Here is a 27,247-nt window from a genome sequence, read left to right as displayed (position 1 = left end):
GTTGACTAGAATCACATCAATCAATGATTTAGACTTTTCCGTGATGCGGGTGGGCTCAGATATTATTTCTGAGAGGTTCATGGAACGCATAAAATTATGCAGAATTTGTACATTTTGCTCGCATCCAATTCAAAAGACGACTTCGGTAGAAGCCGAGGTCAATGTTTAAATCCCCTAAAATAACAAGGTCACATCTATCAAAGTCCAGGGAAGACATACACCTCTCAAGATTGGAAATAAACTTGGTAAAGTCAATGTCGGGTGCTCGGTAAAAGCAACAGATCAAAGTCGGCTTACATTTAGCACGAATGAGCTCGACCCAGAAACATTCGTTCTTACCGCCGTTTATGTCATTCGGAACACGGAAAGGTAAAATAGCAACTCCACCGCCTGATTTTATCCCTTTTCTATCGCGCCGAACACTGCTAAATCCAAGAAACGAGATCTCTGAATCCTGAATGCCCGAGTCTCCGATAATGTTAGCACGTCAACCGGCTATTGTTATTGATCTGTTCGAGGAGTAACAAGTCAACCTTATTCCGCAGACTTCCAACATTCAGGTGAGCAACCTTTAAACCACGGGTTTCCTTAATCTCAGTCAAACGGCGAAAACCAGGATTCAGTTCCACGTCACCAGCGCGAGTAATTAAAGCGAGAGCCACGAACGAAAGCTGAAGTAGTTTACCAACCATGTACATTTTCATGCGCCAGTTCACTTGCGAACCGCCTCGTGAGACTGCCGAAATCAGTAGAACGCCGGATAGCAACTCCGGGGGTAGGTTTGCGACTAATGATATATTTAGAACAGGACCTCTCAGTATCACCCGTCGGTGAGAGAGCTTCCTGTAATAAATATTTTTATTATTATTAAGTCTTGGAAAATGCTGGAAACTGTTTTGAACCGACCTTAAAAGTATCCCTAAATTTCGCCCATATTTGCAAGGAACTCTTTAAAACTACATGTAAGTTTCAAGCTATTTTTCTTGGCCGATATTAGTAATTATTTTGAAGAACTAAAAATAAAAATTACAATTAACGTTTACATAAAAAATATCAATAAATTTAGGTAGCAACTTTTTGGATTTTTGGCAAATTTTTAGCAACTTTTTGGCAAACCAGGGGCAACTTTCCAGCATTTTACGACGACAATCCAAAACTACCCGGGAGGAGTACTCCACAAAGTTTTCGATGGGGAGGCTCTGCCCTTACCCTTTAGTACACTATTTCGACTGAAAAGGAACTTGTACCCCTTTCGTGTACCCTTTATTGAAAAAGATACCCTTTTCACATACCTACTAAAGAACACTGCACCCTTTTCTGAACCCTTAGAACAAACTTAATGAACAATACTACGCGAGAATATCAAGCTTCAGAAGAGAAGTTCAAAAAAAGTAAAAACAAAAGTAAAAAAAACAAAAAAACAAAAAAGGTATTATTCATTCAGTTCAGATCAGGTTGTGGCAGGAGTCAAGATGACAGATTTCCGTATCCCTTTCATATAGCTCGACTTGTGAAATCCCTACCCTGTTACATGCCTGAAGCCTGGGAAAGGTACGGTCATCGGTCATCGGTTATCAGAATATGAACTTGGGAAACCTTTGCAGAAACCCGGTCTCAAAATTGATCAAAATGACCGAGAATTATACTGCCCAGGCGTGTCAATGCGGAAGAGGACTGAGAACTAATTTTATGTAGACTGCTGTTGAAGATGAATGCGGGCTATTTTTATGGCCAAATAAGTGCCATTGAGCTCTGATAGGATATGCACAGATCTGACAATCACAAGGTGGCAGGATTTGATGCTGCTTGGGTAGAACAAAATATTTATTTAATTGTAAGCTCTTTAGTTAGTGATATATGTAATTTCGATTTCTTTGTGATGCGATGGAAGTCGGAGAAAAGATTAGATGTTATATATAGTCTGTGTGGTTATTGTTAAAACTCGTTGAGCAAAGTCTGAGGTTCTGAAAGAATTTTGCTGACTGTACAGCGGACATCTTACAACGAACATCACTAGTCACATCCGTTCATATCGAGGTACTTTCATTTGCCCAATTCGTCGTAGATTTCGTCCTGGCTTTTAGGTGACTGAGTTACTTAAAGAAGTTTTTGCCAAGAAAGTTCATTATCTGCTTGTTGTCGCTTCCCCTTCGAAAACCGACAAAAACAACTGATAACAACCCGAAGTGGATAACAAGTTGACAGCTACCTCGCTAGACACTTCGCTATTTCCACAGTGCTGGTCAAACGATTTGAATTTTAACCAGCACCTTTACTCATAGAAACAAACTACAAACTGCATCAGACCTGGTATTTGATTTTTACTGAGACAAAAATTATGATTAAGAGTCAAAAATCTGAGAGGAGTAAATTATGCGAAATGTTCCAGGTTGGCAAACTTGTACGGTTTGTAGTTTACAAAAATCAAGTTGAACTGCTTGGCCGTTACATTAAATTTGTTTCATTCAATTCTGGAGCTGGCAAATGACGAACGGCGAGTGAACCGGACGCGCACATGTAGTACCCCATGTACCCCAAACGCTCACATGTATTAAGTACCTTTGTATTGCCAACTATATGAGTGGGAAGAGTTTAAGGCTGTGTTCAAGTGCTTTCCTTTTTCAGCATGATTGATAAATTTGTACCTGACAGCCGAAGTCATCATAAACTAAGGCTTTCCTACTACAGGGCTATGAGAAACCGTTTAATTTTTTTTTGTTATTAATTATACATCTTCCGCCCAACATCGATGGTTTGTCCTTGTGAAAGCAGCAATCAAATTGTCTTCGGAAATTAATTTACTTTTAATCTTATCGCCGGTGTCTTTCATGAATTTGCAAAGGCTTTAGCTTCCTGTGTTTCGTGATGTGTATATTTAAATGTCAACTGGAGGAATAGCGGAACAACTAAGCAAAGTATTTTCGTCCTTAGTTTCGATTATGGCCTTTTAAGGCAAATCAAGTTAAATTGATTTCAAATGGAAACCGCTTTATAAACCTGTCAAAATTATTCACACCCATGTAAAACTTGGGGAGACAAACCTTATTTTTAAATCTAACCACAAAAAAAGTTGATCGGTTGTTAAAATTGTTTTTGGAGAAGCGAGCGGGGAAAACCTCTACATCAAGGCGGTAAGAATAGATAAATTTCACCGTCATATCCTACATTGCTGAAAGAAAAAAAAAATATGTATATATATATTGTTATATGATCTAACCTACCTCAAAAGTAAACATTTAAGGTGTTTAATGTGTTATATTGATTAAAACCAGAACCGTTAACAATAGAGCAATCTATGGATAAAGCAGAAACTCAATTTTAAATACCGCAGACTGTTCCAATCAAACGCCTGTTAATGTTTTGTTGAGCAGATTCTCATCGAAAGTGTGCTTAATTGATATTTCACTTAACGACGACGTTATTGGTTAAAAACACCTGTTATAACAGACCTATGTGTTTAGTCGGATCTAAAATTCAGAGACGTTATTACATATTTGTCAGTTTCCTCCTAAATGTTATAGTAATTAAAAATTTACCGCCCACAATGTCATTCGAACATGTCACTCGACCTACCATTAAAACAACCCCTGGCACTTAGAAAGACATCTCAACATTAATAACCTCTTATAAAAGAACACAGTGTCAAACCGATCGACACCATACCATTCTCCCTTATCTAGCGAAGTCCAGAAACCAAATAGTCTTTCCAAAATAGGAAGAAAATGATAGCCAGGGTCTGTATATGTTTGGTTTTAGTATTGACTTACCTAACTGTCTTTCCAATCGAGTCTGTGGAATCCAAACCTAGCCCAGGTCTGTATAAGTGCCGACCAGGTGCCATGTACTGCGATCGTAAAAATGGAAAGCGCTCTTACGTAAGGAAGCAGGTTGGTGTTCAAATATATTTAGAACGTTAGCTATACTGGGAATCAATAAGGACACCTATCTAACGATGACGAGGGCCCGAAGATCATATCCAACAAAGAAAGCATTTTAGTATTTGGAAAGTTATTCTGTTATCTCACCGGAATTTACACCTGAATCATACTGTCCCTTAGCGACAAGTCTTTCTAATATGCCATTTTCAACTGAAATTGACAAAATCATGAAAATGATCAAGTTTTTTTGTTTTCAAATGCCAATATCAGATCTAGACTATCTCTCTTTTAGACGAAAGTGTGCAAACTTCTTAGATCAAACATTACTTTAACATTATGTAATTCCACTCTAGAACCTTGATTCGATCCACAGTCGAGTAAACCCGATGAGACAGTAATTGTTGCCTTGGACGCGATACTCGTTGGAATGAATAAGGTTGTCCACGAACGAAATCTCTTGTGCTATGCTCGAAGTTACATTCTCTATAGTAATAACCTATCAAGACACGCTAAAGAAATAAAATGGAATAGAAAATTAAAGATCAGCTTCGAAACAAGTTTTCAATGTTTGTCTCTGTTATGTAAAATCAATACCCAGTAATTCTCTCAATTAAAATCTAATGAAATTTATCAGCTGAGAAGGAAGTGGCCATGATGCAATCGAAGACGATAGCAATATTTAACGGTGCCACTTCACCATTGTCTTTTTTTAATTCCTTTTCCGTTTTATAGTAATAAAACAACCTGAATTAATCAGCCATCAATTGGGCATCTTTTGTTATCGTCTATTTTCGTTTTATACTCGTTTCTCAAATAAGCGAGGAACGCAAGATAGTGCCGAGCGAGTACATTTCTTAGTACACGTTTTTTAAGAGCAAAGAGCAAACAGTTAAGAATGAAAATCAGCGATAATGATTTCGAATGACGTTTTGATGGCTAGTTCATCATTTTCAAAATCAAAATGAAATTTATCTGCTGAGAAGGAAGTGGCCATGATCCAATCGAAGACGATAACAATATTTAACGATACCACTTCACACTTCAACCATTGTCCTTATCTAATTTCTTTTGAATTTGAAAATGACGAACGAGTCATCGAGACTTCATTCGAAGTTATTATCAATGATTTTTAGTCTTAATTGTTTGTCCAATTCTCCGTTATTAAAAGAGCTAACAATTAGAACACATGTGACATTTTCAGGTAAGCAGATGTTAGCTCGCGCCATTACGGAAATTTCCTTCCCACAGTTGCAAGCTTCACTTTCAGTCTTTTCGGTTCTCATTATTTTAATGAGCTCGGGAAAACAAAATAAATAAATAAATAAATAAATAAATAAACAACAACAACAACTCTTTCACCCCCGCTTAAAGTCTCAACAAGCACATTATTCTATGTTTATGTGTCAATTTTTTGTTCTTTTTCACTACAGTTGAAAACGTTAGGCCATGTATATGAACGAATGGTGAAACGAGGGCAAACCTATTGGGTAAGTTCTTGTCGCTTCTTATCAGTTGCTAGCAGACCCTTTGCATTTTTTAATTCTCTTTTTGTTTCTGTTCTATTTTGAGTGTCAATCTCGTGTATAATTGTACGTCCTTTTTGTTTGCTTGCATTTAAGGATCTCTATCCCTTGGAATTTTGAGGCAGAGATAACAAACAGAGGGAAAAGAAAGCAACCGGATTCAAGAATAGATAAATCTTTAACACTATTCCACGTGATAAGTTCTCTTCGTATAAAATGACCACCTCAAATTGTAATGTAAAATTGCTTTCATGCATGATATTTTCCTCAAATAAACAACCAATAATTTTAAAATATGTCAGTGTTTATTGTTATCACCATTTTAAATGCTTGAATAAGATAAGTCAGTATTTATCTACCTTGACTACGGCTAACAATGGACCTTACGCTTATTTCTTTAAACAACTGCATGGGCAAAATTACCTCCTAAAAATAATGTCATCGTTAGATTTCCGTTCTGTTATAGAAATAAGATTTTTTGCCCTTCGTTTACTGAAAGCAATATACAGCTATAAGATGAAGTAGCCGAGTCTACTTCAGTTAAAATGTCATGTTGAACTCAATGCATTCTCAAATGCCAACTAACCCTTAATCAACTACCCCTAAACCCTAACATAACTTGTCAAACCACTTTACTATTAATGCATCAGTCAATTCCAGCAGCGCCCATCCCCCTCCCCCGGGCTAACCCCCGGACATTAGCATTTTTTTTAAAAAAATGGGCAAATTCCCGGGGTGGGCACACATAAGCTGTCTAAATGCCCCGGGGTGGGGACGAAGAATGAGGGCAAATGCCCCGCCCCCGGGATCGTCGCCTTCCAACACCTCTGCATTTTTTTCATTAATTAGTGAATAAAATGGTCAACTGTTCAGTATTTTAATGCAAAGGTAAGACTTCAAGGACAACAGTACGTGTTAGGTGATTCTGGTTATATTTATTTCTTTATATTTGTTTTTAACAGTTTGCTAGGGGATAGCTGGGATTGCGGCGGACGTGTCCCCAGCCGCGAGCGATGATAGGCGCCTGTATTCGCAGGCTACTTTTTCTGTGAAGAATCAAGACATTTTAAATGATGATGCATTGCATTTTAAGCTCGCGAGATCTGTCTTGAAGATCGCATCATTTGAATTCGCAAACCTTAAGTATTTTAACTCCACTTTCATGAATTTAAAAAATGCTAGGCTAGTTTTGAATGCGAAATGCGAAATAGTCGTGTTCACGTTAGTGATTGTTTTGTGATAAACAAAATATAGTTCACCTTGTCGCTCATATTTATATGCTTACAAGTAATGAAGAAATATCTAGCATTGAGAAAACATACCTTTAAAAACATCTGCAAGTTTCTCTAGTCCCTGACGGACAAGCCATTGTTCGACAAATGCCTCGCCTTTCCCGATGAACTTATCCATGGCACTTTCCAAAACACGTGTTTCGAATGCCCGGGGATCGCCCCGGGGTAAGCAAATGCCCAGCCCCCGGGCCGCGATAAAATTGCGGATGCCCCACCCCCGGGACTGACAACGTGAGCAAATGCCCCGCGGTTGCCCGGGGGGGGGGGATGGGCACTGTTGGAATTGACTGATGCATAATCTTAAGATCGTAGACAGTCCTTATAAGTCACGAATGAGGTTGTATCATTCATAATACACTATAAGTCAGTTAAAATGTTCCTGCAATTAGAATTCGTCGCGATATCGTTTTATTGGACTAATTGCCGGACAAACCTAATTTGCATACGTACATGTCAAATGGGGAACAGTTGAGCTGACTTGTCCTTGCAAGGAGGAACAACCATTGATTAAAAATTGAAATCTCTTGAATCAGTTGATTTGTTGAGAACAATCTTTTTATCTGTTCCGGTCAGAGCAAACTAAGCAGCGTAATAGGTTGCTCGGTATTTTACTAAGCAAAACGAAAAATGAAATGATACAAGACAAAATAAGGATATAATATGGATATATATCCATATAAAAATCCCTTCAAACGTTCGCTTTCGTGCAACAATGAAACTGTAGTGATTCACGACACCAAATTTTCTAGAACTTTTGTATGTTCTTTATAGCAGTATATGTCGCTAAAAAATATAATAATACTGAAAAATAATGACTTGACAGACTTATATCAAGGGAGCTATCTCACAGGATGCGGCTAACAAACAAAACTTCACATCGTGTGTGACGTCACACCAAGACAGATGGCGTTCAAAACAATTCTCAGTCGCCATTATCGATGCGTGGTCTAAGAATAAGGCAAAACAACAAAAATTCAAGCTTCTGCGGGGAAATTAAATCTACATCGACTTCGCTTGATTCTTGCGTCGAATTTGCCCTACAAGGAAGCGAATTCTAAGCCGAGAATATGTCAAACGTATGTGTGGCTTGTAATTCAAAGGTAAGAATTCTGTTTTGCTTTGTCAAGCAATATATTTAATTATTCACCATTGGAAAGAACTCCGTGAGCCATAACTCGAGAATTAAAATCGAAAGAAAAGCTTTAACATAGTGAATTCAGACAGTGGACAAAGAAGCAACGTGTCTGGTGTTCTCCGTTATTGTGAAATATAAACCCAGTAAAAAAAAATGCATGCTTTGCTGCAGGAATAATCCGGCGACCCTAAATAGATGGTAAAACTTTACCTACCGCAGCAACCGGATTCGCCCCAAAAACATCATCCTACGAGGTGTTCCGCATTACAAGTGATACAAGTTTATATTTTGGGGCTACAGCAGCTTAACAGCTTCAAGCGTTACAAAGCATGGATTTTATTTCTTACGATACTGAACATAATGCATACACAAGGGGTTAGGATTCTACACTATAGGTACAGGGTATACGATCAGTATACGAAGCGTTCCATAACGAATATTCATTACTGATACATAAAATAATTACAATGTATATTCAAAACTTGTTTCGCTGGACATTTCCATACAAAATACATATATGTGTGTAATGGGAAACACTTCACAAAGTTTAAAGTAGATATGATAGGCCGCACAGAAAAACAGATTCTGTTTAAAATTATTAGTGTACGGGTGGCAAATGACCAGAAACCGTGCCTTGTTTGTACCAGCACACAATTATTCACTCGTCACAATTAAAAGCCTATAAAATTAGAACTGATGGAGAAAGATCTGTGTTACAATCTGAAGGAACAAGCATCGAAAAATAATTGAAATACAATTATATAGCTTTCTGGAATGAGAAACAAAAAGAGCAGATCGAGGGCAAAGGCGTTGATGTAACGAACAGTCCTGGGCGAACTAGCAGCAACAGGTTTGGGGTTGAGCTCACAAGCGTTATGACAACGATGCACTGGAAATAACATTAGCAGGCATATTGCTAGAAATAACCAAAGGTTTAGGCTGTGCGGGCAAGATCGATGTAGAAGAAGGAAAAGAAAAGAAAAGAAGAGCTTTAACATAGTGAATTCAGATAGTGGACAAAGAAGCAACGTGTCTGGTGTTCTCCGTTATTGTGAAATATAAACCCAGTAAAAAAATGCATGCTTTGCTGCAGGAATAATCATATTGCTAGAAATAACCAAAGGTTTAGGCAGTGCAAGCAAGATCGATGTAAGGAAATGAAGGATTAATAAAAGTCTTTCGTTTTTTTAATTTTCCATGCATTTGTTTGCAATTTTTTTCCCCGACCCGCGTCTAGACGTCCGTCTACCCAGCCAAATTTTACAGACCGTGCAAATGCGTGGAAAATTAGAAAAATTCACTGAGCGTCCTCTGGCCAAGCTACATCCTCCAAACTTGGTGAATACATTCTTCTACGTAGTATTTTAACGTTGCGATTCACAAATTGTGTAAAATTCAATTTTGGAAAAAAGTTATTTGTCCTCGGATTCCCATACAATTACTGTAATTTCTGACCGCTTTGCCAACCCGTCAATATGGCGTCGAAAACCGTGATAAAGTTTATTCCAGTTTGCAGGCCCCATATTAGCACAGATACCCACCTCATTCTATGAACTACCCTCTCCAGCCAAAACCAACAGACCCAGCATGAAGAGCGAGGGCTCTGCGACGTCACTGTTTGAAATTCGAAAATAGTGCTCTTAACTTATCTCGTACTTGTAGTCCAATCTGAAGTTCCCTAATATTACTGTTATCAATGATCATTAGAAATACGACTTATCTTCAACGTTTATCAGTCACTAGATAGTGATTTACCAGGTTAACCATGATAGCATTATCCACCTTTCAACAACTGGGCCAGATTTATTAGACTGACCAGGTTTCCTTTTTGCGAGTGTAATTTTCTGAAGGCTATATATTTTTTATTCCTTTTTCATTTTTTTAATCATGCTGGTTTATCAGCACGTTTTGGGGTAGATACTTATATAAGATATGGCGCTTTGTCGTTGTTACCGCGGTCACATTAACCCCATCCAAAAGTTCTCCTAAGCTCGTCAAACTTTTCTCTATTTAGATCGGGAAACTAAAAAAGTCCAAGAAAGCAAGCGTGACCGTAGTTATTCTTTTTTCTATTTGTACTTCATTTTTTTTCTTTTACAAGTATAGTACAAGAACATACAGATCGATACGTACAAATTAAAATTACAAAATTTACAACAATTACCTTACCTTACCTATACTGCACCACACTACAAGGATTACATAACTTATTCAACTCAATTAAAATAAAGAGTATTTAAGGGAATCTTAGAAAAACGAGGTTCGAATAACAGCTACTGTTGTATTAATGGGAGTAAAGGTTTCCATTTTTAACGTGGAAATGGTTTTGTTATTTTTTTTTTCGGGATAAAACGTTCGGTTTGAAACGATTTTTAAATTTATTGACTAACAGTCTTAAACATAAAGAGCCCTTATTTAACTTACAACGGTAAATAAAATATTTACTTTCAAGGATGTAGTTGACTAGAATGCTTATATAGTCTTATCTAAAATCCCAACAGTTATATTAAGTACAACCTTTAAATCGTCCTAAAACATACACAATTTTGTACGTTAGAAAGAGAGATGTTCTGTGCTCTCCAACTCTTTTTCACAAAAATCGGATAAGGGATAATCTACTTTTCCAAACAGCATCTTGTTTGCGTATAAGATCCTGTTTAATATTTTGTGTTGGAATTATCTTAATTTAGTATCCAATGTCGAGGAAAAGGTTGTTGTGGTGGATGCAATAATAAAGTGTATTAGTGTTTGTCTCACGATGTAGTCACTTGAGATGTAGATCGCGACGTTTCGACTGCTTACTGCTAGTCTTCTTCAGGCGATAAGGTCGACTGATTGCACGGTATCATTTATATCACAAAGGTCGGCTGTGATTGGTGCATTTCGATCCTCCTATTGTTCCATTGCTCCGGCGAGTAGCTGTTCCCTCAGTGGTTCGCTGTTGTACCGTTCTCCTGTTGTACCGTTCTCCTGTTGTTGTGTTTTTTGATCGTGGGCATCCATGTTTCAGGAATTTCAATTCCACTATCCCTGTTGATGTTATTAGGGTGAAGTCTTACGTGAATAGCTTCCTTGACCCTACGTGTGTACCAGTGAGGATCTCGATCAATAAACTTGACCTCATTCCAGATAGGATAGTGGCCGGTCTCGTGGGTGTCAACCATCAATCCGTTTCACCATGGAGATCGAGACTAACAGCAAGATCGCCTACAATACAATACAATACTTTATTTAATCACGCCACACCTAGGAGCGCAAGCGCTCGTTAAAACGTGTGCGTGGACTCAAAATTGTATAAAAGAAGAAAAAGAAGAAATAGGATTATATAATCTATGTAAATATGTAATATACAATAGATGCCTAAAAATAGGTATGTACAAATATAATAAGAAATGAGTTACTTAAACCTAAAATAATTACCTAGTAATCGTTTAAAAGTTAAAAGATCGTTAGCGTCCCTTACAGTTGGAGGAATTGAATTCCAAATCCTGGCGGCTATAAAGGAAAAGGACTTATGCCGCCATTCCAAATTGCATCTAGGCAACTCCAAAATTGTACCGGACCGACTTAGGTTATATGAGCTTACTTTAAAATTAAAGAGATCTTGAATATAGCTTGGAGCTTGATTATGTAAGCATTTATACACAAGGACTAAGGCCTGAAATTTCCTGCGCTAATGCCTACAGTCTTCAAAAGGAACTCATAAGGGGTTTGCCTACCAAAGCCTAAAATCGATCTAAGAATATAATAGTTCGTGTCCTCTAGTTTATTAGCCTGAGTGTTACCCACACCAAGCAATAAGGGCCCACAATACTCTAGATGTGGTAAAATAAACGCTTTATATAGACGGCCCATAACATCAATCGGTATGAATTTGCGTATTCCTCGCAAAGCAGTTGCTTTAGCCCCTGCTTTTTTCACTTGTCCCTTAACATGATGCATAAAATTAAGCTTACGATCTAATGTAACACCGAGAATCTTTAGTGTCTCTGTAGTGTCCACAGACTTATTATCTACAAGAAAATCATAATGATATAGCTTTGGACCGATGGCCATTACCTGAGTTTTGGCACTGTTTATCTCCAAGTAATTCTGTCTGAACCAGGATGATAATATACTGAGATCACTGTTAATAACATATTCCAGGACTGAAGGAGAAGCATCAGATGCATACTCTGTGGTGTCGTCCGCATAGAGCCGCAAGGACGTGTTGGTGATTTCATAATTCAAATCATTAATGTAGATGTTGAACAGAAGAGGGCCTAGGAGTGACCCCTGCGGGACTCCGGTTCTCACAATTCTCCAGTCAGAATAGGCATGCCCATCAAGTTCGACTCTTTGCCACCGTCCTGTTAAATAACATGACATTAGGTCCACAGCTTGTTCAGTAAAACCGTACGCCTTCAGCTTAAACTTCGCGAGCAAAAGGGTATGGCACACAGAGTCAAAAGCCTTACTCAGATCTACTGCAACAGTGGCAACCGCCTCCCTCTCGTCAAGACTCAATCGCCAATCTTCCACCATCTTCAGCAAAGCAGTACAGCAGGAGTGTCCACTAAGATATCCAGAGAGGTTGGGTGAGAGCCTTGGTACAAATGCGGTATAAACTTGGTCCGCTACAACACGCTCATATATCTTCGACAGAGCCGTCAAAATAGACACAGGGCGATAGCAAGACTTCTTTGTCTCATCATCCTTCTTAAAAACTGGAGAGATATTGCTGCTCTTCCAGACTGTTGGCCACGATCTGTTAGTAATGAAGTAATTGATTAGTCTGGTAAGCGGTTGCGCTATGGCTGGAGCAGATATGCGCAAAAGTCTCTGGGAGATAGAATCACAGCCGACAGCCTTCCTTGGGTTGAGTCTGTCCAAGATGTTTTTCAGATAATTGTCGTTCACAGTCGAGAAGCTAAATGATTGTGTATCGCCCTTCTCAGTAATAAGCTTAACACTCGGGTGGTCAGCAAAGTCTTCAATAGTTCTGTCAGTCCCTTCATTCACCGCCACATCACAAAAATATTCGTCAAAGATTTCAGCCACGGCCGAAGAATCGGTGACTACACGATCGACTTCCATCAAGATGATTTTTGACTGCTTCTTTCCTTTGTTGGGTAAGAGGGGTTCCATTTTACTCCAAAATTCACCGTAGTGTTTACAATTATTCGAAGTGTCCGTACAAAAAGCTTTCATGCCATTTCTTTTTAACAAAGTGACCCTGTTTCTTTGTTTTCTGTAGGCTTCCCAAGAGGCTTCTGTAGGATTCCTGGCGTGAAGCCTGAATAGACGATTCCGGCGAGAGATTTCGTGTTGAAGCTCTGGGGTGATCCATGGTAATAATAATAATAATCGAATATTTCCTCAGGATAACCTTTCAGTACAAAGTGCTGTTATCAACGGGGTCCTGCTAAGAATTAAAAACTAATAAACAAGAATTATTAAGATATATAAAATAAGATACATATTAAAAACCGTTAAAAATACAATAGAAATTACAAATAATAATCGTCTAAGGCTTTCCTAAATAAAACTCTAGAATTAATGTTTCTTAAACTTAAAGGCAATAAATTAAAAATCGAGGCACCTAAAAAATAAAAGCTACGGCGTGCAAAATCCAGTCTGACTTTTGGTGGTTTTGCAGTTTTCCCATTGTTGCGAGTGTTTAAAGCGTTATGATGTAATCGGTGAAAATAGTCTTTAAATGGAAAGCATGCAGTTCCATTAAGGCAGTCAAATACAAAGCAGCACGCTCTTTTTTGTAAAAAGTTATCAACAGTTAAAAATCGAAGATCACAGTTCTGCGAACTGCATTTTGGGGAAATGATTTCGAGGCTTCGGGTCTCAATGGAGCGGATCATGCGTTTGCGGGACTCTGACCATCCAAGACTAGTGTAGCCGCAATACGTAAATATTGGCATACTCATCGATTGGTAAATTCGTTGGGCAGTAAAAGTATCAATACTGGAACGGATGCGCCGTAAGAGGTTCACTCTTCCTGCTGCCTTCTTGTAAATTTTTTGAAAATGAGTTTCAAAATTAAGTGTCGGGTCCAGATGCACGCCGAGGTACTTATAACATGTAGTGGTGTTGATGGGAAAACCGTTGACTAAGAGCTTGACTTGACAGCCTTGAAACAGATTCAACCGCTTACCGGTACCAAACAGCATCACCTCAGATTTTCCTTTCTTCAGATTAAAAATAAGTTCATTATCACGAAACCAGTTAGAGAGATTATCTAAGTCCTGTGAAAGGCTGCTTTGTATCGCATCGATATCACTTGAGGATGTAAAAATCACCGTATCGTCAGCGTAAGTGATAATCTTACAATGACGAAGCGGACTATGCACATTATTAAAGAAGATGAGAAAAAGGAGGGGCCCAAGAATACTTCCTTGAGGAACTCCAGTGTTAATTGGATTTGGTTCAGAAAGCACACCGTGAAATTGAACGATCTGCTTGCGATGGAATAAATAATCAGTAAACCATTGAAGTTGCATATTATATACGCCATAACGGGACAGTTTACTCAATAAAACGGAATGACTGATGGTATCGAATGCCTTTGATAAGTCAATAAAAACTGCTCCTGTCGCCTTTCCACTGTCGGTCTCCTTTAATTGATCTTCTCTTAAACGCTTTTTCTTCAGTGGCGCGTGCTTATCAAGCACCTCGTTATAGAGTTTCGCCCAGTGGCGCGACCTTCTTGAGTCCATCACATCGAGGCAAATCGATTCCACTTGCTCTGGCTCCAATCTACGCCGTCGAATCACCGCCATATCCTCGCGCACGAAAGCCATTAAACCGCCTCCTCCCTTTTTCCGATCTTGACGAATAATGCGATAACCAGGGTGACTGAATAAATCGTCGCTATACATAGCATCAACTTTTGTTTCAGCGATAAACAAGATATCAAACATATTTCGATTAAGCATTTCCTTGACTTCGTCCATCTTGTTTTGAATCGAGTTGATATTCAAGTGAGCAATTTTCACGTTTGACTTGTAGTAGCTGCTCACATTCTCCGAAGACCACTCGACGGCCTTTCTCGACACGTCAGTTTATAGAGAACCTGATGGCCGCCTTACCACCAGTGTCTACAGGAAACCAACACATACTGATCAGTAATTAGCGTACGATTCACACCACCCTCAGTAAGCAAAGCGCGGTATTGTGAAATGTCTGTACGACCGGGCTAAACGTCTCGTGGCCAAACCATCAGTAATCGCTGGAGAGAAGAAACATCTGTCATCTGTACTTGTTTCTAACGGATATCCCTCCTCTTTTGTACAGATTGTACAGAAGATCACAAAGGCACGAACAACCCCAAGAAGACAGCCCGTCGCGGAATTTAAATCGACTGCCGTTTTGCCTTATATAATTATGTCCAAGGAGTTTCGGAGTCTCTCCGCCGCTGCCTAGAACAACAAGGCATTCGGACCGTCTTCAAGTCCGACACGACACTTCGGTCACACTTAGTGCGCGCAAAGGACACCGTCAACCTGGCTAAACAAGATGGTGTTATCTACAGGATTCCCTGTGAGTGCGGCAAAGTCTACATCGGGGAAACAGGAAGATCTATGCAGGAGAGGATCAACGAACACGACAGGGATATACGACTCGCCCGTACCCAGACCTCCGCCGTTTCTGAACAAACCCACGAGACCGGCCACTATCCTATCTGGAATGAGGTCAAGTTTATTGATCGAGATCCTCACTGGTACACACGTAGGGTCAAGGAAGCTATTCACATAAAACTTCAGCCTAATAACATCAACAGGGATAGTGGAATTGAAATTCCTGAAGCATGGATGCCCACGATCAAGATAAACAACAACAGCAGAACGGTACAACAGCAAATCACTGAGGGAAAAGCTACTCGCCGGAGCAATGGAACAATAGGAGGATCGAAATGCACCAATCACAGCCGACCTTTGTGATATAAATGATACCGTGCAATCAGTCGACCTTATCGGCTGAAGAAGACTAGCAGTAAGCAGTCGAAACGTCGCGGTCTACATCTCAAGTGACTACATCGTGAGACAAACGATAATACACTTTATTATCCAATGTTGTTTTGAAGATATATGCTTTCCTTGTGGGATAGAACGCGTGCTGAAAGCTTCATTATATTTCTTTTGCGTTGTTCGTATACTACTGGATATCTTAGAAACAAAACTGTCATATAATCACTTAAATTGAAGATTTTGGATGTGGACCTTTTTTTACCTTCAATACGTAAATTGAAATTAGTTTGGATTATTATAGTTGTTTTTTAACTTATATCTACATGTACCATATTACAGATTTTAGACTCAAGTAGCTCTTGTGTTTGCGGCCACGTCTTTATTGAGAAACGAAGCATTGGCGGAAGGCGTTTCTCGGGTATGAAACCTTGGATGTGTTGTTGTTGTTGTTGTTGTTGTGGTCGATGCGCTTAGCTTCACCTTAGTTCTCAGACATGCCAGTTAAACTGAAAGAAAGAAATATTTCAAACAAACATAATAGGCTTAAAAATCGCAACTGGTGGGAGGCAGACCAGCTGGCTATTTACAAGCATTACCGAAAAGTTGAACCAGGGTTTTCCGAGAAACAACTTCACTTTTAGTAGTCTGCGACCTCCGGATTTCTAATCACTTGGCCACGCTGCCTCCCTGCTTTATGATTGCATTTTAACAGTTTCACCGCCGCGTTATTGTTATGATTTTTATGTTAGCTAGATTATTTTTCATCAGAGAATTTCTTCAACGCAAGTACTGCATGTCCTGTGTAAAGACTTTGCAGAGAATGTCGTTATTAACCCCACCCCCCCCCCCCCCATGCTTTTCTTTATAATATTTCGTGTTGCAGAATATCGAGCAAATTTGTACACACGCCTAACCATGGCAAAGAGAAAGAAGGAGCGGAAGTCAAGATGCACCATCAAGAAAGCACCGCCAGCAATCATCGGTAAACGCATGGATCAAAGAAAGGTACGTTCCTGAAATGTCGCATTTAAAAGGTTATAAAAGAATAGGATCCCGCATCCGTTTTCAATCGCTTCCGTTTTGATAACCCGTTCCAAACGCGAGCGGCGTTTGAATAAGTTTGGTTCGGCAGGTCGAATTTGTCGGGGAAAAACCTTTCTAAATACAAGCAACGTTGCGACTGAATTTACTTTCCCTAAACATTGCTATTACAGCGAAAAATTAGCCACAGCGTTTCGATTTGGACAGAATTATTGAATTCAGAAAGCAGATTTTCTCATCGAAAATTGTTTACCACGGGCTTCCTGAATTAAGTTCGACGCAAGTACGCCGTCTGAATCAGCCGTCGCTCCAAAGTCGAACCTAATCGAGTTAATTTCGGCACATGAGTGGAGCGGCATTTGGACCGGGCCTTATAAGCCAGTTTCCTTCTAAGCTCAGGGTGCATGATTAGATAAGAAGCGCACTACTTCTCTCCATGGGTGGAAATGACTGAATTAATATAATATCATTTCTATTGTTGTAGTAACGTTTGGGGAAGCTTCTCAAAGAGTTCCGTTTCACAAAGTGCTATATGCCTGGTGTATATACAAGAAATAGAACCACTCTCTGATTGGTTATTTTTAATGCGGGATTCTCACGTAATGCCAAAAGAAAGCAAGAGATAGTTCGAAACCATTGCGCTTTTTATTAAAACTGAGTTAGCTGCAAAAAATTGGTTTAAATGAACACTCTGAGGGAGAATCTGAAATTAAAGAAAAACGAAGTTTTTAGCAAGCACAACTGTGAGGGACTTTTTGCCGATAGTTTTCTTACAAACTTTGATGAGACTCCACATTCGCTCAAGTTGAAACCATAGCCCTAATTTTGATACCTTGGCTTTTTTGGGCCGGAGTACCCAAAGTGGAGGGTTTGTAGACGAGTCTGTATAGCATAGTTGCTTTGTTCTTTAAGTCATATAATTGCAGACAAAATAACACGTGAGATACAATACGACCTTTATTTCATCTCAAGCTTAAGGTAGCAAGATTGCTTATATCTTATATGTTACTTTTAAAATATCTTCAAATTTCTTATGTCGGGAAATGAAATAAATAATGAATGAAAAAAAGGAGTTACGCAAAAATAAAGAAAAAAGAAGAAAAAAGAGAAAAAAAAGAATTATTAGAAACTGGGTTTATACAAAAGAAAAGGGACATACAAAAACGTGGAATAACAACAAATATTGGTATTACAGACAAACACCGTACAGTCTGTTAATACTGTAAATGCAGTCTGCACCAGCCAGGAAACCATCTAATGCATAATTATTAGCCATGCTGTTTTACAAATCCTAAAAAGTAAGTCAGTTTCACGGAAAATAAGTAAACCTCATTATTAAGTAAATCCCAATTGAACTAGCATTTTTCCGAAAAATAAAAGTTTGGGGAGCAGTGGAGCCCTAACACTTAATGACACGATCTTAATACACAACAAAGTAAAAAAAAAAAAATACGCAACAAAGTGTACAGTTTTGCTCAACTGTTTCAATTTACTCGACAGGTCATGAATATTATGCCCTTAAAGAGGAAAACGAACGTGTCGTTGCAACATAAATCACAAGTAAAGAAACCTGAAAAGGAACCAAAAACTCAGCAAGACAGTGAGACAAGATCGCATCATTTCTTTGCAACTGATGAAGTAATGAAAACAAAGATAACCCCACCAAAAAATGCCAGCCGCCTTACGCATGCACTGGAGGAGATTAACCGCCGGCTACTTTCACAGCAGTTAGTTTGGTTCAGTTTATGATTACCTCCGAAGCCGTCGGACGATTTTTTTTATGACACACGGCATAAAAACGTGTCTATTAAGTTAGGATCAAATTATATGCCTTGGCTACTCAGCCGAAGTTCCGAACATGAGTCAAAATAAGATATAGTTTTGTCCTGGCTGAATTTGTTCAATATCTTAAGTAGCGAAATACATTTTGTTCTTTTTTTGTTGTATAGATAAATTATCTTCGTAGAGAATTCGAAGCCAGTTAATATCTGGTCTTTCAAATACATGTATATAACTAGTTATTCAGAAAAAGTAACGTAGCACAAATTAAAAGATAATTGCGAGCTTCGGAAATGGGATAATCCGTTTGAAAATAGTACTGATCATGTATAAAGAAAATAAGAGGATTACGTCAAGAGGATCCCAGCTAAAAAACATGTTCGGCTGGTTTTGTGTAAAGAGGGCCTAAGGCCCTCTTTACACGACCGCGGGTTGCCTTTTACCCCGGATTGAATCACCGCGGCGGGTAACCCTTCTGCAGTCAAATGTTTATAAGCAGTTACATGAAAACATTGGTCAAGCCGGGTCAGCCCTTCTTGCCGGGTAACCCTTGTCGAGACTTGGGTTGACCCTGCGAGAAGGGTTGCAATTTCTTAAGTTCTTATTACACGTAAACAGTGGGCCAAAAGCTAACCCGGGTTGGTACTTTCAGTCAAATAACCAAGTTGTTTCTTTTTTTTATCGTTTTTTTTTTGGTTTGTACATCAGGACCTCTTACCATTCCGTTAAACTTTCTAGGTTTTTTTGTTCGTCACCTCTCTAAACCATGTTTTCAGTTTCTGATCGGTAGAGAGGCTGGCCCTGGTCAGGCTCGAAGCAAACCACACGCTATTGCAGATTGACAACTCTACCCGGGGTAAAAAGCAACCCGGGGTTGTGTAAAGAGGGCCTTAGACGCTTAGCTTAGCTTAGCATTACCTTACCGTAGCCTACCTCACCTTACTTCGGCTGACCTGACCTGACCAGTCATGTTCTGATCTCTCCTCGCCTTGCCTCGCCTCGCCTTGCCTCGCCTCGCCTCGCCTCGCCTCGCCTCTCCTGTCCTCACCTCACTTCACCTCACTTGCTTTAATTAACATAATCGTTCGTCAGTGAATTACTAGTATCACAGTCTCAGTGTTTCGTGCAAGAAACGCTGCTTTAAGTGTTAAACAAACAAACAAAAAACAGAAACAAAACAATAGAGGAGAATTGAACCTCTGACTGAAGTTGACGATTGGACGATCAATACGACGAGATTACTCAAAAGGCTCACTTTGAAGGCCCAAACAGATTTTGCACTTACTACTTGATAAAAACAACTAATAGAGTGAAATACTGTGACTTTATGGGTACTTCAAATATTTTCATGCACATAACTTTTTGGTAATAAGACCTTTTTAAAGCGATGCCACTTAAGGTAGCCGAACGCAGTTTTGATACCTGTGTTTCAATCTCCTTTTTCTCTAAAACCCTTGATCCTTTGGTCGCCAAAAATGGCCACACGCAAGTTAACAGCACAAACTTCCGATTTTTCTTAGCTAGGTTGACGTATGTGCCGTTACCATTGCAACATGAACAAAATATAAACAGGCCTTTAAAATCAGTTTTGTTTGTTTGCAGAAGATCTAGTCTTAAGATTTTCTTTTTCATTTGCATGCAAAAAGATTGCAACAATGCTCACAAGTTAGCACTATTTTAATAATAGGTTAACAGAGGGATCTTTAATCATCAGTTGTGGAAGTTTAACTGGAATATCTAGAATCGCCTTTGTCAATTTTCAATTTTTTTCCATATTTCAGTTACTTGTTTTCTAAAGTATTTTCGTGCCAAATTTCGTAAAATTCTAACGAGTGGTTCTCGAGAAATAGACGTATTTCCAAGTAAGCTATTCCGCATTCAATCGCTATTTTTTGCCTTACTACGCATGCGCTGCATTAACTGGGTTCTTTCGGTAAAAAAGAAAAATCTGAAAATTGCTGGGTTCTTTGCATCGTTACCTTTTCTAACAAACATTTTTGATATAAGAGTAAAGCCATAAATACACTGTGTTCAATTACGAAGAAAAAAAAGCACAGATAGCGAGGGCATTGACCAAATAAAATGATCGCTGTATCGACGCCATGGCCGGTTGCTTTGTGTAATCCTTGTGCGCGCGCTGAATGGCATTGGCAAGATCGCGCGCGGAAATTGTGTTCGGCCACCTTAATGGGAAAATATTCGTTCCAGGGTATGCAAAGGGCGAGGTAGCACCGAGTGCCATTAGGAATCATTTTGTAAGTTTCTGTAAATCCTCAAACCAAGTTGTTTGTCAATGAAATGTAGACTTCTATTGTTCTTTGTCCGAGGACGTTACGGTATTGAAATTGTTACTGTTTATAGCTTAAATACATTGTCTGACATGGAAGACATTTAAGTTTGTGTAAATCTGACTTGTATAGTACCATACAAAAAGTTATTGTTGGTTTCATTTTTGTTCTGTATTCTTCTGTTGTTACATTATTCAATTTTCCAAATAATTTTTAAAAAGGGAAGAAAACGATGCCAGTTACATTACAGCCGAAACCATAGTATCGCGATGATTTAAAACCAAGAATCTTATTTTCGTTTTGGCGATTCTGCGCTGTCAATCAAAATATTTACATCAGAATTTAAGACATTTGACGTTGTTTTGAATACTTGACCACAAAAAAGTGACGTGCACAAAACATGACTCTGTTTTTTTAAGTTGCCAATTAGAATTTGTTTTGATTGATTCTCGTTGGCACTTAGCGAGAGCTACATCTAGTTTTGTTTATTATATAGGCACGAGTGTTTTATTCGTTGTTAGGTCACTTGTAAGATTCATACGAAACCTCATCCGGAATCCTAGTGGCGTACTTTCCATATCCACGCATGTGAATTTGTTGATGGATGGAATCACACACTGTGGCAGTTCTACTTACTGTACTCGTGCTTCTACTTACCAGGGATGGCGGAGCTTATTTTGAATTGAAGAGGCTTACAAGCGAGCGCCAGAGGCCCTTACTTGTAGGGGGTCTGGAGATATTTGTAAAATTATTATTTTATGTATTTTTTAATTGAAAAGCCCCCCCCCCAACCCCCCCGGTTCCGCCGTCCCTGCTTACTGTACCTCCTACTTTAAACGCGCCCTCGGTAAGAAATCAGCACATTGCAATGACGAAACCTGAGGGAGTAGATGGACAAAAAGAGGAAAGATCTACAAAGTAAAAGGTATTGCATGTTGTAGATAAAATGAACTATGGGGATTATTTCACTTGCAGCGTGTTACAATACAGATACTCATGGTCTTATTGTCTTTCCTTTACTGACTACCGTAAACTTCCGATAGCAACGACCCCCCGAAAGTAGCGAGCCCAGCCCCACGCCAACACCACCTACCCACCAAAAACAACGAGACCAAGGTTTAATGCAACGGTATATTTATTTCTCCAATCAATAGTCAAGTGAACGGGAAAATGAACTTTTCTTCGCATTAAAATTTAAAACTCTTCATGTCATTTTCAAAAAATTGAAAAAACGGCTGATTCCACATGCGGTAGCAGGAGTGCGCCTGAGGGTTTGTGGGTGCAAGGAGCTTAAGGTGGAGGAATAGAGATTCCTTGTTTCTATGGTGTCATTGTGAAAAAAGGAGGGTGATTAAAGGGATCAGAAAAAAAAAAAAAAAAACACCGGGAGAAATTTGCACAACTTGTGCCTACAACAGACAACACGATGTAGACATGTAGAGGGCAACTCACGTTAGTAACATGAAACTGGAACAATGACGAATTTTACCTCGTTTTTTTTATGAATTGCCTTCTTTCATTTCGTTAAAAAAAACCTCAGTTTTTTGCTCCCCGAAAGTAGCGCCCCCTAGAGTAACGAGCCCCAAAGGCTGCTAGTTCCGAAAGTAACGAAGGTCGTTACTCTCGGAAGTTTACGGTATTACTCGAATCTTAACCCCATCGAGTTCACCTTATCTCGGCAGATGATCGGGAATGTATTTTTGTACGCCTGACATCTCACGATCACTTCCAAAAAAACATTCTGTGGGAATGCACTTATCTTTAGATTTGCTTTCCGTAGTCAGGCCATTGAAAGTATTCTAATTTTGAGAGTTGTGTTTTAGCTCATTGAAACATCAAATGTTAAACTTCGTCCCATTTGCGATCTTTCATAGACAGACTCCTGTTTTCACCAAGAGCTGGGAAAAAAAAAAAAAAAAAAGACAGAAAATCCTGCTGCATTGTTAAAGTAGTTTGCATATTAAGGAGACATTCTCTCTATCAAACGAAAACGAAAAGAACACACGCACAAAGTTAGTCGACTGACAAACGAAGGAAACGTTCACCAGCAGAGAACGTCGGGTGGTGTAGAATGTCAAAAAACTTCAACAAAGGAGAGGGGACTTCGTAAAAGGGAAAGAACTAAATAATTACTCAACAGTTTAAACCAAACTCTAAGATACGAGAACCTTCCTAAACAGCTTTTTTCAACCTCAAAAAGGATGGGGTTTTTTTGTCAACATAACAGGCCATCTCCGAGTTACCTCTTGCCTCTGTGTCAAAACGAGTCTACGTGGTTCATTTTCGATCAGATCAAAGTTATTTTCACAGGAAAGTGCTTAGACTCGTTTTGAAACAAAGGCACAAGGAAACTCGGAAATTAATGGTCTATGGTAACGATCGATCTCATTCATGAAATTTTTCTGATGAACCTTGAAATTTGTTATCCCGAGATGTTAGTTATTATTCACCTAACCATCACATGTTTGCCAAACAAAAAACCATGGGTCCGCCATATTGTTTTGTTGTTTACTATCTAGTCCGGGAGAAGACCAGAGACGCTGATCCCTTTAAACTCGGAGCAGCACAAGGAAAGGCAACATTTTTGTTTAAAAGCAATTTTAGTAAAGAATATTTGAGTAATCATTAGGACTTAGCATTTAGCCTGTCATAATGTCATTTACTTTCTCTATATTTTTTCACCTGTCATTGTTCACGCATTTGGCTTACTGCGTAATATAACGTTATTGCGTTTTATGCTCCAACGACAAGAAAGTTTCAAATTGAGTCTTTTTAGGGAGTTTTTTTCTTTTATCGCACGCATTTTTGAAACCCAGAATTAAAAAAAAAAACAATGTCTAAAATTCATATGGAAGAAGTGCTACATATAAAGCGACCACTACTCTTCCGAAATTTAATAATTTTGATTTGCGTTATTTGTAAACGACTTTCATTTGTTGTTTTCTTAAACAGATCACCATTAATCACAAAAAGGTGATAAATTTTCCGGTGCACTTACGTAGAAGAGTTGTTGGTTTGTGTGTTGTGCTTCTTTTAACAAACTTATTTCCACCTACCAACACTGTTAGCCAAATTTATTGACGTCTTGTCAAAACTATATAAATACATACGTCTAAAATATATTAATAATATATCAAGTTTCGTGGGAGCTCTGTGTTGGTAATATTTTATCCGTGTAGGACTCGAATTGATAAATGAATTATACTTTAAAAGGTAATAAACTAAAGTCATTAGTAGTGGTAGTCGAGGCTCGCCGCCTTTACCAGAAATAAATTACATGACAGATCAGAACGACCGCTATCTTTTTCGTGCACTGTGAGAAAAAACAAAACGATTTAATTTAAAGCACGCAATCCTGAAAATCGGTAGTTATTCTTAATGGAAGACCATAGAAGACGAAAAACGTGATATTGTGCGAGATCTTTTTAGCTCCACTGATTCTCGAGTGTTTGGCTGTTTGATATTGCGTTGCGGAAAGTCTTGCACACATTTTAAGCGACTTTCTGCTTCGTTTCCCTGCTCCAAATTTAGAATAATGCATTGATTACAATAGGCCATTTTCAGCAGATATATCAAGCCCATAATTCAACCCAATCTAGTTTAAGGCGCCTATTTTTGCCGCGAAATTGAAAACATAAAATACGTCGTCTTTCCTGTTGACTTTGAAGCACTTGACATCAAATGCGCGCGACAGGAAGTTATTGCGCAAGTTATTGTGCTCCGTTATCTTAGCTTTCCCGTATTATTACGTAAGTGCTTCAAGTAATGTGGCAGATGCCCTGCGGCAAATTATCTGTCCTCATCCCTGTTGATTTTTACATTTTAAAAAGACGTTTCTTTCGGAACATGTTTGTTAGAACCTTTGGGCAAAACGTCGATTGGATCAGTACTGTTAATCACGGCGGCACTTCTCGACCGCCGATCATACTCAGGTTGTACTGTAGACTCTGTTCTTAGTTTAAGGACTTTTAAGACAGCTTTTCTTATGCCTTTGTTCCTCCAGCAATAGATGCCGGGATTGATTGAGGAGTTAAGAAAAACAAGCGTATCAGACCAAAGGTAGACAGTTTTTAACGTGGCGGTGTATCCAACGACAGTATATGCTATCATAACAGCTAAGGTTGGTAAGTAACATAGGAAGAAGATAAACGTCACCCATGCTACGTTTCTAGCATGCACTGCCTCTCGGGCTTGTCTTTGCCAACTTTGCCCTTCTTTAACCTGATGGCTAGTAGCAATTTGCATTCGATGGCGCTGAACAACGCGGTGAATTCGAATTGATATGACAAGAAAAGTCAGCAAACTAACAACGATGATAATGCAACAGATGACATAGAAAACAACGTTGCTGAGGCCGAAGAATCGCGACGAAACAAGCAATAAGGACAATAACCAAATGACCATTGAAATCTTCAGAACTCTTCGTGGTTTCACCAAACTCTTGTACCTTAGAGAAGAGAAGATAGCAATATGCCTTTCGCAGTTTAAAGCAGTTAAGGTCAAGAACGACACACCGGCACAAAGCCAAGCACTTGTTGAAAACAATGCATGTGCAAGGCATGAATACTTCCCCAGTGCTTCTCCTGTCTTGTAAAGGACAAACAGTGGTTGTACCATGAGCCCTACAAATAAATCTGATAAAACCAGGTTGCCAAGAAAAAAATTCGAACAAGTCCGTAAAGCTGTGGTCTTGAGGACTGCAGTCAGAATTATGCTGTTTCCGACGACGGCGACCATTAAGGATCCGGCGTTTATTAGGCTTGTAAACACGGTTGTGATATATAATGTGCGAGAACTGGCCTCAAACAGGATCACCTCCAGAAAATAACAATTTGATTTTCCTGCGGGAATTGTTCCATTTGACGTATTCATAATAAGAATGAATAACACTTCGATATGACTAACCAAAACATGTCAGAATTTAGCGTTAATATTTCTGTTTTCTCTCTCACGTCGAATGTTGGCCTGCTTTCACAATATCATTCGCTATATTTGCTCACCAATCAGTAAACGTGTGACTGACGCATTATGCTAAAACACCCGAAAGTGACATTTCAGTGAACGTATTATACATCATATACAAACCAAGACTTGATTGCGGAACTTCAATTAATGTTGTTTTGAAGGAGATCGTTTGTTTTGTTCGTTTCTATAATCACATGACTTCGAGTTGAATTTTAATTAAATAAGCTGAAGTAAAATTTTCAGACTAAAAAATTGCACGAGCGATAACTTGTTAACAATAAAGATGCAATTTAATTTCAACTTTCTACACTCAATTTGAACTTTTTGCACTCAATTTCAGCTTTCTGCACTGTTTGGGATTCATTGACGTGCCGCCTCAGCCAATCAGCATGCTGAAATTTTCGCATAAAAAGGTTGTTATTCTAAACTGAATTATTTAATACAAAAACAGGAAGTAAGTTAAAAAAAGCTACTCGCATTTTTCATTATCGACCACGGCGCTTTTTATTGATATATCAAAGGTTCCGCTAAATTAGCGGAAAAGCACAGTCTCAATTGTACAAACGACTCAGCATGTGGCATTTATTTCGATAAAAAAAGCCATGTTTCATCGATTGAGAGATCTTGGCCGATAAGTACTAGTGTCTACCAGAGTATTCTGCTTTTATTACGCAAAAGAAAGAGACGGGTCTGTATCCCTGGGGAAGAGAGAGTCCTTGATCTAATCCTCTGGTCAGGTGTCGTCTTTGTCCGAAATAGGGTTCCAGAGTTTGGCCGTTTTTATTCTAACGAAAAGTAGCCTGGATGCCAGAGAATCGCCAGTAATGAGATGTTTTCTAATGGTGCAAAAACGATGTTCACTGATTAGCTGATGCGCATGCAGGTGGCGTGAAGTACACCCAACATAATTTGCATCACACAAATCAAGTTGAAAAAGACGAAGAACGCATTGTGTGTTTACGATCGGAGGCTTAGTTTCCTTGACACTGAGATCATGTGATAATTTCTTGCTCGTTAAAAAGGGGCTGCTTTATGTTTTCATCCCAATGACTGATTGTATGTATTTTTTTTCGGAGGTGATTGGCTGAAAGCTGATCTTTCAACTGAGTTGATTCTATGTGCACACCTGGATCTTGTGAAATCTACAATGTTCTTGGTACATTAATAAATCAGATTCAATAGTGGCCCAAGTGGTGAGCTTATGGCGAAGGTTCCCAATAGGGTATTCAATCCCGCTATCCCGACCATAAATTTTCTTTTCAATCAAGGCCCAAGCACTAACTGCCAGGTTCAATTGTCTGTCAGTATCTCTCTCTCCACCAAAATGATGATATTGTTCATTTTCGATGATTTGTTTTCACGATCAGTTTCAAATGAGTCAAGTT

General features: G+C 38.9%; 2 protein-coding genes across 5 annotated transcripts in view; one reads left to right on the top strand and one right to left on the bottom strand.

Moving 5' to 3' along the window:
- The window catches only part of LOC145503133 (uncharacterized), a 403,728-nt gene extending 378,771 nt beyond the window's left edge, over positions 1–24,957 (top strand). The window contains exons 1-6 of one of the 3 annotated variants that reach the window (XM_081482599.1): positions 3,395–3,887; positions 5,309–5,365; positions 5,498–7,793; positions 16,129–16,207; positions 16,673–16,794; positions 24,901–24,957. In XM_081482599.1, the coding sequence (XP_081338725.1) occupies positions 7,761–7,793; positions 16,129–16,207; positions 16,673–16,794; positions 24,901–24,906 (240 nt within the window). In that variant the 5' untranslated portion in view covers positions 3,395–3,887; positions 5,309–5,365; positions 5,498–7,760 and the 3' untranslated portion in view covers positions 24,907–24,957. Of the gene's footprint in view, positions 1–3,394; positions 3,888–5,308; positions 5,366–5,497; positions 7,794–15,697; positions 16,208–16,672; positions 16,795–18,330; positions 21,182–24,900 lie in introns of those variants that run through there. The other 2 variants (XM_081482596.1, XM_081482598.1) reach the window with 2 other exon arrangements.
- The window catches only part of LOC145503107 (adenosine receptor A1-like), a 10,526-nt gene continuing 7,885 nt past the window's right edge, over positions 24,607–27,247 (bottom strand). For both annotated transcript variants that reach the window (XM_081482551.1, XM_081482552.1), the window contains exon 2: positions 24,607–27,247. This exon is cut by the window's right edge and continues 4,758 nt beyond it. In XM_081482551.1, the coding sequence (XP_081338677.1) occupies positions 24,720–25,769 (1,050 nt within the window). In that variant the 5' untranslated portion in view covers positions 25,770–27,247 and the 3' untranslated portion in view covers positions 24,607–24,719.

This window comes from Orbicella franksi, chromosome 11 (genome assembly GCF_964199315.1).
Source record: "Orbicella franksi chromosome 11, jaOrbFran1.1, whole genome shotgun sequence".
In the NCBI taxonomy this organism is placed as follows: domain Eukaryota; kingdom Metazoa; phylum Cnidaria; class Anthozoa; order Scleractinia; family Merulinidae; genus Orbicella; species Orbicella franksi.
This window is presented reverse-complemented; position numbering and strand designations above follow the sequence as displayed.